Consider the following 18,413-nt stretch of genomic DNA (forward strand, 5'->3'; position numbering starts at 1 on the left):
AACTTTTGTATTTTGTCTTTGCATATCATGTGTCCTGAGTTTAGTATTCAACATTCAAGCCTGCGCTATAAAGTTATTTATTGACTATGATAAATATATTACATTCCACCTTCATTAGTAAAACATTTACAAAAATAAGGGTTCCCTTACACACCCACAGTGATTGAGATGGTTTGACTAGTGGAGGTCAACAACCCTAATTAAGACTGATGAATTGAACCAGTTGTGTTAATACAGGGCTGGAACAAAAGCCAGCACACCCTGTAGCTCTCCAGGAACAGGGTTGGTGACCATGAATACAGGAAGCAGATCTATGTGCTTATTGGTCTCTGGTATCAGGCTCAAAGGTATTTGGTTGGTCTTCTGGTTTGACATCTGGCCAGAAGTCTGGATTATCTTGGTACCATTTGACTGTGAAAAACAAATGAAGGAGAGGACACTTTTAGAGATTCACCCCTTGTGCTAAAATATATATGAAAGTCAATCTAAGGAATCCATAGAGTAATGTGTTCATGTACTGTACCTGTCCTTCTGATGTCCTCTGCCCATGACACTGCAGGCTTCCAGCCCAGCCTCCACAGCTTCTCACAGGGTACCTCAGGTTAACCACTGGCCTTGGGTGGGTGAGAGGTTCAACAATGTCAGTGTCTTAGGAGCCAATCACACAGCCTGCCTTTCTCACACTGGTTTCCATGGCAAAGACATGCTCAAAGGAAGTAAAGGCTCTGAAAAGTGTGATCCCTTTATACTTCATTCCCCGGTCAGGCACAAACTCAAGCCAGTTCTGCATCAGGTACATGCCTGACCTGTAACACACACTATTAGCAGATGTCTTTCAGTGGCTCAGTATAGACGACTACAGTGACCAGACACACACTTCACCTACCATCTTGATATGTTCTCTGGCTAGTTGAATGATGCATATCCTTCCATCTTGATAAGTTCTCTGGCTAGTTGAATGATGGATATCTTGAAGTCGGTCCCGATGTTGTAGGTTTCTCCCACCATCCCCCTCTCCAGGATGGTGTGGAATGCTTCAATGGCATCATCCACGTAGAGGAAGTGGCGAGATTGGGGGCTGGTCCCTTGGATGGTACTGTGGCAGAGAGGAGCATGGGATACATAGGCTTTATTTGAAACAATAACATATGAAGTAAAACATGTCCACATTGTCTGGGATGATGTCAGTGCTCTCTTAAAGTACAAGTATTTACCATTTTTTGTTTAGCTGAAGGAAGGACACGCATTTTGGAATGACCTGGGGGTAAAAAAAAATAATAATTGTTGAGGCAGCTTAAAAGATCAGACACAACAGAAATATATAGACCTGTGGTTCACAACCAGGGGTACTAGGACCCCTAGGGGTACTTGAAGACTCATGAAACCATAGGGTTACTGGTAAAATGCACATTAGGGGGTACTTCAGAGGTACTCCGGGCAGAGCAAAATTCAGTTGGTGGTACAGTAACCAAAAAAGGTTGGGAACCACTGATATAGATACTATATTGACCTTCTCCAAGTACTGTTTGGGTTCATATACATTATTGCTCCTTGTTATTATAACAGGAAACTGAAAGAAAAAGCCAAATATTAATACAAAATAATACAAAAATGTATACATGCCTCACAGAAAAACTTGGTTCTAATTGTGGTATGTCTGTTGACAGTATTTACTACCTTGTGTCTCTCCCTGTAGGACAATACAAGACACTCAGTAGCTGCTTTAGACACAGAGTATGGATTGCTGGGTCTTCTTGGGCTGGTTTCATCTAATTCCTACATGGGGGTAAAAGAGACCGCTTTTAACACTGGGGACTGACAGTACTGCAGACAAAGAACCTTAAAAAGTTGAGAAGTGGCACTCAAAAACTTCAAATGTAAATGTGGCATACACCTTACAAAAAGTTATGACAATTATGTCAGGATATCAGTGAAAGTGGACTGACCTTATACAGACTCTCTCCATACACCTCATCTGTACTAATTAAAATAAACTTCTCCACCTTGGCCTCAGAAGCTGCTTTCAGTAGCACCCTTGTCCCCTCCACGTTCACCATGTGGTATCTGGACGGCCATATGAAGGACGTCTCTGAAAAGGGGCCACAGAAACACATGGATGAATGTCTTGCTCTATGGGTCACTGAGTGTTGTCAACAATGCCTTTGATTGTGTTGTTACCATGCCAAAACAATCTAAACAGTAAAACGTCATTTCTTACCAACGTGTTTGAGCCGCAAAGTGAAAGACGATGTCGATGTTTTCTGTGGCAAACGTGTTTTAACAAGCATGGATTGCATACATCCCCCTGTTAAAGAAAAGGGACAAACCATGACACATATTCAAGCTAACAGTCTTTATGATTGTTTTTTAGATTTTTTTTTTTACAATAAACAAAAACATACATAGACAAAAACAATAAACAACTTAACATTCATACATTTCCAAACATTAATCACATCATACTTACTCAGACCCAAATGTCCCCACCGTAACAACACCATATGTTGTTTGTAACGCTTTTAAGACTCTGGCCCATATGACTTCACATTGTGCTCTTTTGTTTCTGTCCTACACAGATTTTTTACAATATTTAAATAATAAAGCATTTGATTCTTCCATTTTCTTAAAGTTGGAGTATCATTTGACTGCCAGTATCTAAGTAATAGTTTATTCAATATAATTGTCCAACCCATTCGGTATCTCACCGCACCCCTATATGCCATGTCTTGAAATATGCAGAAAGACAGATTAAAAATAAACTTCCATTGTACAACTTCTGACAAATAGCTTTCTAACTGTTGGACCATAGCACTCCCAGAAGGCATGAATTATTGAGTCATTATTAGTTTTACACTTAAGACATTACTCTGCCGTTGTGCTGTAGAATTTGTGAATTTTGTCTCTTGTATAACACATTGTATACATTAGTTTATACTGGATTAAGCGTATATTGTCAATAACTAATTTTGTTCGTTATGTTCCAACACTCTCTCCATCTTGTGCCAATATCAGTTATTTTTAAGTCTTGGTTACAATAGTTTATACCTTTTTTTTCTAAGACATTGTTAGTTCAATAGGCTTTTTTTTGTGCAAGGTTTTGTATATATTACCTTTCATATGAGTATCTTTTCTTGACTCAAATAGGATTCCCTCAATATTGCTCTGATGTCCAAAAGCTTTCAGGTCAAAATTTCGAGATATTATTTTTATTTCACCTTTATTTAACCAGGTAGGCAAGTTCAGAACAAGTTCTCATTTACAACTGCGACCTGGCCAAGATAAAGCAAAGCAGTTCGACACATGCAACAACAGAGTTACACATGGAGTAAACAAACATACAGTCAATAATAAACAATAAACAATAAACAAGTCTATATACAATGTGTGCAAATGAGGTGAGATAAGAGAGCTAAGGCAATAAATAGGCCATGGTGGCAAAGTAAATACAATATAGCAATTAAACACTGGAATGGTAGATGTGCAGTAGATGAATGTGCAAATTAGAAATACTGGGGTGCAAAGGAGCAAGATAAATAAATAAATACAGTAGGGGATGAGGTAGTTGTTTGGGTTATTTACAGATGGGCTATGTGTACAGGTGCAGTGATCTGTGAGCTGCTCTGACCGCTGATGCTTAAAGCTAGTGAGGGAGATAAGTGTCTCCAGTTTCAGTGATTTTTGTAGTTCGTTCCAGTCATTGGCAGCAGAGAACTGGAAGGAGAGGCGGCCAAAGGAAGAATTGGCTTTGGGGGTGACCAGTGAGATATACCTGCTGGAGCGCGTGCTACGGGTGGGTGCTGCTATGGTGACCAGCGAACTGAGATAAGGTGGGGCTTTACCTAGCAGGGTCTTGTAGATGACCTGGAGCCAGTGGGTTTGGCGACGAGTATGAAGCGAGGGCCAGCCAACACGAGCGTACAGGACGCAGTGGTGGGTAGTATATGGGGCTTTGGTGACAAAACGGATGGCGCTGTGATAGACTGCATCCAATTTGTTGAGTAGAGTGTTGGAGGCTATTTTGTAAATGACATCACCGAAGTCGAGCATCGGTAGGATGGTCAGTTTTACGAGGGTATGTTTGGCAGCATGAGTAAAGGATGCTTTGTTGCGAAATAGGAAGCCAATTCTAGATTTAATTTTGGATTGGAGATGTTTGATGTGAGTCTGGAAGGAGAGTTTACAGTCTAACCAGACACCTAGGTATTTGTAGTTGTCTACATATTCTAAGTCAGAACCGTCCAGAGTAGTGATGCTGGATGGGCGGGTAGGTGCGGGCAGCGATCGGTTGAAGAGCATGCATTTAGTTTTACTTGTATTTAAGAGCAGCTGGAGGCCACGGAAGGAGAGTTGTATGGCATTGAAGCTCGTCTGGAGGGTAGTTAACACAGTGTCCAAAGAAGGGCCAGAAGTATACAGAATGGTGTCGTGTGCGTAGAGGTGGATCAGAGACTCACCAGCAGCAAGAGCGACATCATTGATGTATACAGAGAAGAGAGTCGGCCCAAGAATTGAATCATGTGGCACCCCCATAGAGACTGCCAGAGGCCCGGACAACAGGCCCTCCGATTTGACACACTGAACTCTATCGGAGAAGTAGTTGGTGAACCAGGCGAGGCAATCATTTGAGAAACCAAGGCTGCTGAGTCTGCCGATAAGGATGTGGTGATTGACAGAGTCGAAAGCCTTAGCCAGGTCGATGAAAACGGCTGCACAGTATTGTTTCTTATCGATGGCGGTTACGATGTCGTTTAGGACCTTGAGCGTGGCTGAGGTGCACCTATGACCAGCTCTGAAACCAGATTGCATAGCGGAGAAGGTACGGTGGGATTCGAAATGGTTGGTAATCTGTTTGTTAACTTGGCTTTGGAAGACCTTAGAAAGGCAGGGTAGGATAGATATAGGTCTGCAGCAGTTTGGGTCAAGCCCCTTTGAAGAAGGGGATTGCCGCAGCTGCTTTACCTATCTTGGGGAATCTCAGATGACACGAAAGAGAGGTTGAACAGGCTAGTAATAGGGGTTGCAACAATTTCAGCAGATAATTTTAGAAAGAAAGGGTCCAGATTGTCTAGTCCGGCTGATTTGTAGGGGTCCAGATTTTGCAGCTCTTTCAGAACATCAGCTAACTGGATTTGGGAGAAGGAGAAATGGGGGAGGCTTGGGCGAGTTGCTGTGGGGGGTACAGGGCTGTTGACCGGGGTAGGGGTAGCTAGGTGGAAAGCATGGCCAGCCGTAGAAAAATGCTCTCAATTATAGTGGATTTATCGGTGGTGACAGAGTTTCCTATCCTCAGTGCAGTGTGCAGCTGGGAGGAGGTGCTCTTATTCTCCATGGACTTTACAGTGTCCCAGAAATGTTTTGAGTTTGTGTGCAGGAAGCAAATTTCTGCTTGAAAAAGCTAGCCTTGGCTTTCCTTACTGCCTGTGTATATTGGTTCCTAACTTCCCTGAAAAGTTGCATATCACGGGGACTGTTCGATGCTAATGCAGAACGCCACAGGATGTTTTTGTGCTGGTCAAGGGCAGTCAGGTCTGGAGAGAACCATGAGCTATATCTGTTCCTGGTTCTAAATTTCTTGAATGGGGCATGCTTATTTAAGATGGTGAGGAAGGCACTTTTAAAGAATAACCAGGCATCCTCTACTGACGGGATGAGGTCAATATCCTTCCAGGATACCCAGGCCAGGTCGATTAGAAAGGCCTGCTCGCTGAAGTGTTTCAGGGAGCGTTTGACAGTGATGAGGGGAGGTCATTTGACCGCAGACCCATTACGGATGCAGGCAATGAGGCAGTGATCGCTGAGATCTTGGTTGAAAACAGCAGAGGTGTATTTAGAGGGCAAGTTGGTTAGGATGATATCTATGAGGGTGCCCGTGTTTACGGCTTTGGGGTTGTACCTGGTAGGTTCATTGATAATTTGTGTGAGATTGAGGGCATCGAGTTTAGATTGTAGGATGGCTGGGGTGTTAAGCATGTCCCAGTTTAGGTCGCCTAGCAGCACGAGCTCTGAAGATAGATGGGAGGCAATCAGTTCACATATGGTGTCCAGAGCACAGCTGGGGGCAGAGGGTGGTCTATAGCAGGCGGCAACGGTGAGAGACTTGTTTCTAGAAAGGTGGAATTTTAAAAGTAGAAGTTGAAATATAAAACTTTAAGTTGCATTTATTTAAAGTTGTCTACATTGGTCAGTCCTAAATGTATTTTTAATTCTGTCATGGAAATAATTGTATTTCCTATTACCATGTAATTTATGGTTTCTATGCCTTCAGTTTTCCATGTGGGCCAATTTATCAGTGAATTCTGAAAAGCTATCCAAGGATTGTTCCAGAGGGAGTGAAATTAGTTCTTGTAGAATCCGTTTCATTTTCTTCCATGTTGTTACAGTGTTGTTAACTATGAATTTGTTCATGTTCTTAGCTCCATCCTTTGAAAACAGACACGTAAAAAGATTATTGGGATGAGCATGCGCATCTTCAATATGTACCCATTGTTCCTCTTTAGTGTATTTAACAACATGTTGCAAGTAAAAGCCTTGGGTGGTGAGTTGATACAATTCCAAATCTGGAAAGTTAAAAAACACCCTCAGACTTAGGAAGATGTTAAACTATCCTTTCAATTCAGTGGTATTTTCCCACATGAAGTCTGTTACGGGCCGAGTATACATTTGTAAATAATGTCTTCAGTGGGGTAATTGGTATATAACTGAAAATACACAGAACTAAAATATATGTATGTAAAGTGTTGGTCCCATGTTTCATGAGCTGAAATAAAAGATCAGAGAAATTTTCCATACCCACAAAAAGCTTTTTTCTCTCAAATGTTGTGCACACATTTGTTTACATCCCTATTAGAGAGCATTTCTCCTTCGCCAAGATAATCCATCTGACATGTGACATTTAAAGAAGCTGATTAAACAGCATGGTCATTACACAGGTGCACCTTGTGCTGGAGACAATTAAAGGCCACTCTAAATTGTGCAGTTTTGTCACACAACACAATGCCACAGATGTTGAGGGAGCGTGCAATTGGCAGGCAGACTACAGGACTGTCCACCAGAGCTGTTGCCAGATAATTGAATGTTCATTTCTCTATCGTAAGTTGCGTTGTTTTAGAGAATTTGTCAGTACGTCCAACTGGCCTCAACTGCAGACCACGTGTATGGAGTCGTGTGGGTGAGTGGTTTGATGATGTCAACGTTGTGAACAGAGTGCCCCATGGGTGGCGGTGGTATGGGTTATGGTATGGGCAGGCATAAGCTACGAACAACGAACACAATAGCATTTTATTAATGGCAATTTGAATGCACAGCGATACCATGACAAGATCTTGAGGCCCATTGTCATGCCATTCATCCGCTGCCATCACCTCATATTTCAGTATGATAATTTAGATTTTATTTGTACCTTTATTTAACTAGGCAAGTCAGTTAAGAACAAATTCTTATTTACAATAACGGCCACCACGGCCAAACCCGGGCGACGCTGGGCCAATTGTGCTCCGTCCTATGGGACTCCCAATCACGGCAAGATGTGATAAAGCCTGGATTCGAACCAGGGACTGTAATGACGTCTCTTGCACTGAGATGCAGTGCCTTAGACCGCTGCACCACTCTGGAGTCCAATGCACAGCCCCATGTCGCAAGGATCTGTACAAAATTCCCAGAAGCAAAACATTTCCAAGTTCTTCCATGGCCTGCACACTCACCAGACGTGTCACCCATTGAGCATGTTTGGGTACTCTGGATCGACGTGTAGGGCAGCATGTTCCAGTTCTCGCCAATATCCAGCAACTTCGCACAGCCATTGAAGAGGAGTGGGACAACATTCCACAGGTCACAATCAACAGTCTGATCAACTCTATGCGAAGACGATGTGTCATGCTGCATGAGGCAAATGGTGGTCACACTAGATACTGACTGGTTTCTGATCAAAGCCCCTATCTTTTCTTAAGGCATCTGTGACCAACAGATGCATATCTGTACTCCCAGTCATGTGAAATCCATAGATTCGGGTCTAATGAATTCATTTCAATTGACTGATTTCCTTATATGAACTCTAACTCAGCAAAATCTTTGAAATTGTTGCATGTTGCGTTCATATTTTTGTAGAGTAAAATATAAAAATGTTGGGAGTCATGCCATTCTAAAGAGGTTTATTCTACCTGTAAGATTTTTGGGGAGATTGTTCCATTTAATTAGATCTGCTTTCAAGTTGTTGAGTAATGGAATAAAGTTAACTTTATGTTTGTTGTCACATATTAAGCATCCTAAGTATTTCATATTTTTTGTGGTCCACAAAGGATTGCTGTAGTTCGTGAGTTATTATTTTTCTAATTGCCATTATTTCAGTTCTTTTCAATGTTAATTTCCTATCCTTAGATTTTTGAGTATTCCAAAAATATTTTGAACAAGGGGGACATTGAGTTTAAAATATTAGTCAGGTATATCAGAAGATCGTTGGCAAATTAGTTCCTATTCATGTTTATTAATACGGATACCTGTTACATTTGAGTCCTGTCTAATTATTTCTGCAAGAGGTTCAATTGCCAGTGCAAACAGGAGGGGAGAGAGGACATCCCTGTCTCGTACCACTGGCACTCCATATACAGTGATGTTACATAACACCAGGACTTAGCAGTTCTCTCACCCTGATAAAGGTGTAGTTCTCATTCTCCTCTACAGACTCCAGGTTCCTGAGATTGGAACAGTAGTCCAGCTGTATGGGACCAGGAAAGGTTACACAGTCACTCCCAGGAAATTATGACAACTGGGCATTCTGCAGTCACATAATGTAGTAGTTCGGGTGTACAGGAAATAAGCTTCACTTCGTTTTTTTATTTACATTTTTTATTTTGTTGTCACATACACCGGATATGTGCAGTGAAACGTGTTGTCAAATCAAATCACATTTTATTGGTCACATACACATATTTAGCAGATGTTATTGCAGGTGTAGCAAAATGCGTGTGTTCCTAGCGCCAACAGTGCAGTAATATCTAACAATACACACAAGTCTAAAAAAGTAAAAGAATGGTTTTAAGAAATATATAAATATTAGGACGAGCAATGTCGGAGTCCGGAGTATAAATATATATGGACAGCTGGACTACTGTAATTATGGACAGTATATGGATACAATATGTAGTATATCTGAAGAATACGTAGGATAGAATAGTTTATGTACAGCAATAGTAGAATAGGATAGACCTTAACTACAATACAGTATATACATATGAAGTGGGTTAAACATTATGTAAACATTATTAAAGTGACCAGTGTCAAATGTCTATGTTGTACCTTGGCTGCAAAGGGAATGAGAGGGCCCAGCTTGAACAGGGCTTGAATCTGTCGTTACAGGAAAGCACACTTAGCTCCTACTTACATTGTCAAAGTTGATGATACGCCAATCTGGATGCCTGTTGACTAGGGAGCAGACAAAATGGGACCCACTGTATTGGGAAAGAGTTACAGACGAAACGTATAGTATGCAATGAAATCTCATATTTTACATACATTGTAGATTCAACTTGCTTGTTTTCTGTAGTTTAAGTCTTTATCAGAACACTACCGATTGTCATTATGATGATGATTTGCTAACTTACATGAAACCTGCCCCTCCAGTCACCAGGACCGTGATGACAAAGTCCATCCCCGCACAACCTGTTGATGTCTCCTCACAACTCTTCTCCTGGATCTTCAGTTTTCGTTGAAGCCCAAAGGCACTCTCGTAGCGACATAAGTTATGCCTACCTTAGCTAGCTAACTAGCTTACCTGTGCTGGAGAGTGTCTTATTGAGTAAACAAGAGATCATCTCATAAACTATATGCGGGAACTGATGTTAAGTGATTGAGGCCATTCTAAAGCGAAACACATCGACAACACGTTAACGAACAGTTAGATAACGTTCCTCAGATGTTTGCGTTGTCACCAGTTCATGTCAGAAGCAGCTGATACTTTACAAACCACATCAGCAAAATGTAATGTGCAACTTTTGCGACAGTCTTTTGTTACTTTATGGCAATGTTGACACGTATCAGAGGGCTGTGTTTTGAGTTGGTCTTTTTTGGTGCCCACCCTTTTATCGCTCTCTGATTGGCTTACAGCTTTGACGTCGGTAGAGGTCCTTTTATGATTAGGTAAAACCTAAATCAATCAAACGTTCAGTGCAGATGGAACTCACCCTTTTTGACTAGACCATTCATTGTTGTCGAACAATCATCTTCTTTATATCTAATTTGATACGTCTCTTTTAGGAGACAATGTATCCGTTAATGTTCACACTTACAGCCTTCTTACTATGCATTCCAGCTACATTTGGAAAAACTGTGTCGGGAGTTTTCAAGAGCGATGCAGCCAGAGAGCAGAATGGACAGTACATCACAAAATTCATGTACAACGGTAGGTGTAGCAGTCTGAAGCTAGCGACAAATTCTGGAGGGAGGCTTGTGTGCACCAAGATACACATGCACCAAGATGACGTGATGCGTTTTATTATTGGATGTTTTATATAGGCTATAGTTGCAATGCTAATGTACATAAGGAAGCAACAGAACATGTGTTCTTAGTCTGGAAAGTGCTAATCTCTTGCATGGTGTTATTGGGTTCAAAGATCAAATCACATAGGTCTATGCAGTGTCATAATAATAGGTTGGTTCAGTCTTAAATTAGTCCAGACCCATGAGCATCGGCAATGTCATTCTGTTCCCGGGTACAACATGTTGCCAAATGTGATAGCCAGGCAGTACATTAGAATCAATAGAGCTCCTTCCTTTATCACAGACGGTCTGCATATTCTGTAGGTTCAAATGAAACCAAATCCTCAGAAAGGTGGATTTAGTGTCCTGTCAGATCTCTTTCTCTCTCCCCTCTACCTCTTCTTCTCTCACACCCTCTCTTGTCTGTCCCTCCCTCTGTCTCTCTCTTCCCCAGTGGGTAGTGGTCTGGTGGTGTGCAGGCTGGAGAATGCTACCCTGGCCGTGGAGAAGGAGTCCAGACTGCTGCTCTTCCCGGAGACGGAGGACGGCTTTGACATCGACAACCTCAGCTGCCACGACCGCCTCTCCAAGGCACAGCTCTCCAGTGAGTGTGTCTCTGTGACTGTCACGTGTATTGTTGTTTGCATTCATGTCGTGCTGGCTTGTAGTAAACATGCATTCATAAACAAGAGGCATTTGGGAAAGTGGCATAAGTACCATCATTTACAGGACATATTCTGAATGTACTTGCAGTATGTTGCATCTGCATATGTAACCGACTGGTTATCAAACCTTGGTCGTCTGCATGACTTAAGGCCACATTAGCCCTCGGAGCAAAAGCCTAGGGCTTGTCACCCTCCTAACGTTGTTTCCCTCTCTCTGCTCAGTCCGTCTGAGAGAGGAGGAGCACAACCAGAGCATCCCCCACCTTCACTCCCCCACGGCCTGGATGGCGCTGTATGCAGACCGCTACACCTGTGGGGAGGGGGGCATCATCCCTGCCCACGGGGACCTGACCTTCACCATCCTGCTGTTCAACCCTGACTCGGCAGGCAACCCCCTGGAACACTTCAGCGCTGAGGAGGCAGGTCAGTACATGCACATACTTTAATATATGCATTTGGTGCACTGTAAATCGCTTTGGATGAAAGTGTCTGCTAGTCATAACACACTATTCTATACTTCTGAATTGAAGATATGACTAGGGCTCCAGACAGGACTGCACTGAATGCTTGACAAATTGTGTCCTCCTCACCCCTGGCACCCTGCCCCACCCTCCTTTCTTCCTACCCCTGCCCCCCTCTCCCTCCTTCCTACCCCTGTCCCCTTGACCCACCCTCCTTTCCCCCCTGACCCACCCTCCTCCCTACCACTGCCCCCCTTTACCCCGCCCCCGCCCCCCCGCCTCCCTACCCCCCGCCACCCTCCTCCCTACCCCCCGCACCACCCTCCTCCCTACCACTGCCCCCCTTTACCCCCGCCCCACCCTCCTCCCTACCACTGCCCCCCTTTACCCCCGCCCCACCCTCCTCCCTACCACTGCCCCCCTTTACCCCCCCGATCCACCCTCCTACCAGGCCTGCATAGTTTCTACTGCCTGCTGATCCTGGCCTACTTTGTGGCGTCCTGTATCTACATTCAGCCTCTGTGGATGGCCCTGAGAAAGGGTGGGCCTATGCACACGGTGCTGAAGGTGCTCTCCACAGCCTTGGCCCTACAGGGGATCTCTGCCCTCTTCAACTACATCCACCTGGCCAGGTGAGTGAGACTCCATCCCAGTCATTGTTACAGTCACCTTTCAGCAGCCCTGTTCAGGTTTACATCAGTTACTGTATTACAGGATTGTCTTGTATTTCAGGATATTTGGATGAGTGAATATCAGTCTTGATGTGTAAAAACACACACCTGTCGCTCTCGTTCCACAGGTATGCCAGGGACGGAGTGGGCATTCCTATCATGGGCAGCTTGGCAGAATGTGAGTGTTTTATTCTCACTCTGTCGCTCTTGCTTCTTTCTTCGTATTGTCTTTCGTTCTTCCTTTGTGACTGTTGCCTGTTGTTGTTCTCCCATGCTGCAGTCTGTGACATGGTATCCCAGGTGTCCATGCTGTACATGCTGCTGAGTCTGTGTGTGGGCTGGACCCTGAGCAAGAACAGGAAGCCCCAGAGCAGACCTCTCCAGTGGGACTCCTCCCCCGCCTCCAAAGCCCTCGCTATGGGAGGGGTCGCCACACAGGTCAGAGCCTCATCAGCCTATCCACGGCCTTTAATCCCTTACCCCGAATTACTAAGCCCTGACCCTCAAACTAACGTCCATCTCACTGGATACAGTAGTCCCTACTACTCGCACTAACCTCTACTTTGCTCACACCATCCCCTATCCTGACCAATACTGTAACCCCCTATTAACTCTCAATTTCCCCTTTGGGATCAGTCAATAAAAACGCATTCAATACCAATGACCTAAATACCTTTCCACTGACTCTGTCTGTGTCGCTGCTGGGCCACTAGGGGGCGCTACTGCTGTGGGAGCAGTATGAGGAGACTGAGCACCACAGCTACCACGCCCAGCGCAGCATAGCGGGTCTGTTACTCATATCTCTACGTATCATCCTGGCCTTGTTGCTGGCCTCTGTGCTCTACACCATCATCAGCACAGAGAGGAGCGCCCTCAAGAGAGACTTCTACCTCAGCTTCGCCAAGGTAGGCGTAGAAATACAACACAGAATAGCTGGTAACCCTTTCCATGCGTTTATAGTGCCATCTACAGTGCATTATAAGATTGGTTATTCCAGTCTCACTAGTTTTTTTCTCAGGGTTGTTTTATCTGGTTCCTGTGCCACCCTGTGCTGGTCCTACTCTCTGTGGTCTTCAACGAGCATCAGAGAGAAAAGGTGAGAGGACGACACTCTATAGATATATATATACACTGCTCAAAAAAATAAAGGGAACACTTAAACAACACAATGTAACTCCAAGTCAATCACACTTCTGTGAAATCAAACTGTCCACTTAGGAAGCAACACTGATTGACAATAAATTTCACATGCTGTTGTGCAAATGGAATAGACAACAGGTGGAAATTATAGGCAATTAGCAAGACACCCCCAATAAAGGAGTGGTTCTGCAGGTGGTGACCACAGACCACTTCTCAGTTCCTATGCTTCCTGGCTGATGTTTTGGTCACTTTTGAATGCTGGCGGTGCTTTCACTCTAGTGGTAGCATGAGACGGAGTCTACAACCCACACAAGTGGCTCAGGTAGTGCAGCTCATCCAGGATGGCACATCAATGCGAGCTGTGGCAAGAAGGTTTGCTGTGTCTGTCAGCGTAGTGTCCAGAGCATGGAGGCGCTACCGGGAGACAGGCCAGTACATCAGGAGACGTGGAGGAGGCCGTAGGAGGGCAACAACCCAGCAGCAGGACCGCTACCTCCGCCTTTGTGCAAGGAGGAGCAGGAGGAGCACTGCCAGAGCCCTGCAAAATGACCTCCAGCAGGCCACAAATGTGCATGTGTCTGCTCAAATGGTCAGAAACAGACTCCATGAGGGTGGTAGGAGGGCCCGACGTCCACAGGTGGGGGTTGTGCTTACAGCCCAACACTGTTTGGCATTTGCCAGAGAACACCAAGATTGGCAAATTCGCCACTGGCGCCCTGTGCTCTTCACAGATGAAAGCAGGTTCACACTGAGCACGTGACAGACATGACAACGTCTGGAGACGCTGTGGAGAACGTTCTGCTGCCTGCAACATCCTCCAGCATGACCGGTTTGGCGGTGGGTCAGTCATGGTGTGGGGTGGCATTTCTTTGGGGGGCCGCACAGCCCTCCATGTGCTCGCCAGACTGCCATTAGGTACCGAGATGAGATCCTCAGACCCCTTGTGAGACCATATGCTGGTGCGGTTGGCCCTGGGTTCCTCCTAATGCAAGACAATGCTAGACCTCATGTGGCTGGAGTGTGTCAGCAGTTCCTGCAAGAGGAAGGCATTGATGCTATGGACTGGCCCGCCCGTTCCCCAGACCTGAATCCAATTGAGCTCCATCCACCAACGCCACATTGCACCACAGACTGTCCAGGAGTTGGCGGATGCTTTAGTCCAGGTCTGGGAGGAGATCCCTCAGGAGACCATCCGCCACCTCATCAGGAGCATGCCCAGGCGTTGTAGGGAGGTCATACAGGCACGTGGAGGCCACACACACTACTGAGCCTCATTTTGACTTGTTTTAAGAACATTACATCAAAGTTGGATCAGCCTGTAGTGTGGTTTTCCACTTTAATTTTGAGTGTGACTCCAAATCCAGACCTCCATGGGTTGATAAATTGGATTTCCATTGATTATTTGTGTGTGATTTTGTTGTCAGCACATTCAACTATGTAAAGAAAAAAGTATTTAATAAGATTATTTCATTCATTCAGATCTAGGATGTGTTATTTTAGTGTTCCCTTTATTTTTTGGAGCAGTGTATATTGTACAGACTCATTCAGAAGGTTTTTGGTGTTGATGTTTGTGTGTGTGTCTGTGTTTCTAGGTTGTGACAATCGGTGTGATTCTATGCCAGGCGATCTCGGTGGTGATCCTCTACCAGCTTTTCCTGTCCCGTAGCTTATACTGGGAAGTATCTTCTCTCTCCTCTGTCTCACTACCCCTCACCATGTCTAGAGGGGTCCGGGGACGCTACTGACCCCGCGTGCAGGGGGAACACTTTCACTGTGACACCTGCAGTTCAAGGGACAATACTTCCACTCCTCTCCACTCACAGACGGGTGAGGAAAGAGCGGAGGGTGGGATGGAGAGAAGGAAGTAGGAAGTTCACCCACAAATATAGAAGAGGAATGATGGCCTGCTCATGTATCTGGATAGCACACCTATTTAATACCCTCCCAAACAGGATGAGAGTGAGACCTGGGTTTAAGCGCACATAAAGTATGTATGTAAATGACTCATTTGTTAGTATACAACAGATGTGGACACAGGTAACTGCCAAAATAATGGTAACACTTAAAAGCAGGTGCTTCCACACAGGTGTGGTTCCTGGGTTAAGCAATTCACATCCCATCATGCTTAGGGTCATGTATAAAAATTCTGTCTGCCATGGCTGTGGCCCTACAGGATGATAATGCCCCCATCCACAGGGCACGGGTGGTCACTGAATGGTTTGATGAGCATGAAAATGATGTAAACCACATGGCAGTCTCAGTCACCAGATCTCAACTGGGGACGGTGTTTTCCACCACCATCAACAAAACATCAAATGATGGAATTTCTCATGGAAGAATGACGTCGCATCGCTCCAATAGAGTTCCAGAATCTATGCCAAGGTGCATTGAAGCTGTTCTGGCTCGTGGCACAACGCCCTATTAAGACACTTTATGTTGGTGCTTTCTTTATTTTGGCAGTTACCTGTATGTTAGTCTTATTTACAATTGTAATATGTATGTATGTATGTATGTATGTGTGAAATTGTGTTTTATTTTGAATGTCAAACTTTGGCTGGATTTGATGTCTCTTTTTCATTTTCAGACAGAGTATAAGACTCCCAAAATGTTTATAATAGATTACAATGAAAGGTTACTGATTGTCAAATTCCCTGTTAAGTCTTATTCATTGCCGATAAAGATATCCAGGCGCGGACTGAAATACATTTGTTTACCGTTGATCCATAGAGATATGGATCCATGTTCAGTGTGGTAAATCTCAAACCAATAATATAGTCTGATCTTAACTCTGTCAGAAATAGAAAGTTGCGTCGTTTTTTTTAACAGAGTTGCTTCACACTGTTTTACTGCTGTTTCATTCTATTGTCGTCAATTGATGGTTCTTTCTACGAGGTTCAGGTTTAGGGTGTGCTGAAGCTATTACAGAAATCTCATGGAATCTTTGTATCATCCCCAGCACTCCAACACTGCAGCTAGTTGCATGTGTGAGAATCATATTACTATTATTATTTGTGTAATTATTGAATCATACTTGAATATGAACGCTTGGTATTGTTTTGTCTGACATTGGAGCTAGACATGTGTAATGTTTAAATGCAGCTTTATTTTCTTTCTCAATCGTCGCAAGTGCCTGAGAAGACAATCACTTGGCTAGTAGAGAAGGTACCTGTGTTTGTCTATGAAAAGATGGGTTTCACATTGACATAGGTAACCAGTCTGATAGTTAAGTTATGCGGAGATATTGGGGGGGGGGGTCAACAGAGCAGTGACTGTGTAATGTTCCTATTAAGGCTGTTTAAATTCATTACTGTATACTTTGTAAAATAAGTCTTTATCAGATGCTGATGCAATACAAGAAAATGTCTGCAGGGGGCAGCAGTTCTCTTGATCTGTTACAGTAGACCAGCGTTTCTCAACCCTGGTCCTCCAGTACCCCCAACGGTAAACACTTGTATTGTAACCCTGGACAAGCACAGCTGATTCAACTTGTCAACTAATCATCAAGCCCTCAATGAGTTGAATGAGGTGTGCTTGTCCAGGGCTACAACGAAACGGTCTATTTTTGAGCAAAGACACTGCTGTAGACTACTCTCAACCAATGCACACTCAAACCACAGAAGTTACCAGTGTCTTTGCTCAAACTGCCTGCATTCTCATTCAACAATCAAACACATGATAATTCTGGAAGGACAAACCATGAAATGCCACTACGACGCTCCACCTTGAGTACACAAACAGTTTTCTGCTCTCCACTTCCTCAAACGGATCTAATATCAAACACTAACATCAGAGCTAAGCCAAGTCAGTCTCACTTTATTTGGGTAGTTGCTTGCAGATAGATAATCATCTTTGGTTGGTCATTGGTTTCAGTCCTTCTGCTATGAATTCCAGTATGTGACACTAAATAGGCCAATATAACTAGTAGCCTACACAACACAGTCAAAGATGTGGAAACATGTTGTGGAATGTGGTTAAACTAACCCCAGACTTCTAAACAATAAACAGTTAAAAGCGGAAGAGTCGTGTTACTGACGTTTCTCCACTACCTGCCTGTTTTCTTGTTTGGTGGTTTCAGAGTCACTGTCAGCTGGTTATAATCCTTGTTTTCTGGATGCTCTTCTTTCACTCATTTTACCTTCATGTTGCAAAAGATCAAGAACATACCATGAACTATGATGGTGGTGTTTACACAGGCAGCCCAATTCTATTATTTTTTCCACTAATCTATCTTTTGACCAATCAGATCTGCTCTGAAAAAAATCTGATGTGATTGGTCAAAAGACCAATTAGTGGGGGGGAAAAATATCAGAATTGGGCTGCCTGTGTAAACGCAGCCTATATGGCACTGAACCTTAGATGAATTTGAACCTTAGATGAATTAAAACTATTTGAGAATGGTGGGCTATTAGTGACAATGAGGACTAGGCCAGCAGCAAAGTAGTGCTCAGTCCCACACCAGTGCCATACTGCTGTTTAACCAGGTGCTCCTGTGCTGGTTTACAAACATCAGTGGCTCCCTTCAGACCAGACCATGGCGTCCATCTTGGGTCTTTTCAGGACACCGGTTACCCACTGGGCTATTTCTGACCTCAGGCACACCAGGACACTGTGGGCTGAGGGGGATGAATACACACAGGACTTATTTTCCTGCAATACCACCATTAACTCCCTTTCTTGTATTATGCAAATAGTCTGACAACAGGAACGTGCTTGGGCTAATACTGTAACATTCATTTGCACCTTTTTTGACTCTACCACAGAAAGCAGTACCAATTCAGGCAGTACTATTCCATTACTGGGGGGACTTCTTTTAACAGTGTTCCTTTAGATAAGGGTGTTTCTATGTATTCTATATATAGGTCAGGTAGAGAGTAGCGTAGCTGGCAGCCTGAAACCACAGCCAAAGATGGACAGTTTCTGTTATACTATTTTGTATATTTTGTAATTTGACTTACACTGGGCTGAACTACAATCCAATGTATTTTGTATTTTCAAAATACTGTAAT

General features: G+C 43.9%; 1 protein-coding gene and 1 long non-coding RNA gene across 3 annotated transcripts; one reads left to right on the forward strand and one right to left on the reverse strand.

The window, feature by feature from the left end:
- Positions 1-61: 61 nt before the first annotated feature.
- LOC106575515 (uncharacterized) lies at positions 62-9,988 on the reverse strand. 2 transcript variants are annotated; one of them, XR_006760021.1, is made up of 10 exons: positions 9,597-9,983; positions 9,377-9,443; positions 8,642-8,710; positions 2,219-2,305; positions 1,947-2,089; positions 1,678-1,776; positions 1,215-1,258; positions 887-1,096; positions 524-614; positions 62-411 (listed from the first exon to the last, which is right to left on the reverse strand). It is a non-coding gene; the product is annotated as an uncharacterized lncRNA (long non-coding RNA). The 2 variants fall into 2 exon arrangements; XR_006760020.1 differs by having other exon boundaries at positions 1,215-1,776; positions 9,597-9,988.
- Positions 9,989-10,129: 141 nt separating this feature from the next.
- LOC106575501 (integral membrane protein GPR180-like) lies at positions 10,130-17,424 on the forward strand. The gene is made up of 9 exons (XM_014152022.2): positions 10,130-10,393; positions 10,925-11,074; positions 11,358-11,558; positions 12,048-12,228; positions 12,396-12,445; positions 12,548-12,705; positions 12,981-13,172; positions 13,286-13,363; positions 15,000-17,424. The coding sequence occupies exons 1-9, from the start codon at positions 10,255-10,257 to the stop codon at positions 15,150-15,152; spliced, it is 1,302 nt and encodes a 433-aa protein (XP_014007497.1). The 5' UTR covers positions 10,130-10,254; the 3' UTR covers positions 15,153-17,424.
- Positions 17,425-18,413: the final 989 nt, after the last annotated feature.

This window comes from Salmo salar, chromosome ssa17, assembly GCF_905237065.1.
Source record: "Salmo salar chromosome ssa17, Ssal_v3.1, whole genome shotgun sequence".
Classification (NCBI taxonomy): Eukaryota; Metazoa; Chordata; class Actinopteri; order Salmoniformes; family Salmonidae; genus Salmo; species Salmo salar.

Excerpts from the sequence above, each read along its gene's own strand:
- LOC106575501 (XM_014152022.2), top strand. The coding sequence starts at position 10,255 with ATGTATCCGTTAATGTTCACACTTACAGCCTTCTTACTATGCATTCCA. Across the intron at positions 11,075-11,357 it reads CTCCAAGGCACAGCTCTCCA|TCCGTCTGAGAGAGGAGGAG; the intron begins GTGAGTGTGTCT and ends CTCTCTGCTCAG. Across the intron at positions 12,229-12,395 it reads AACTACATCCACCTGGCCAG|GTATGCCAGGGACGGAGTGG; the intron begins GTGAGTGAGACT and ends CTCGTTCCACAG.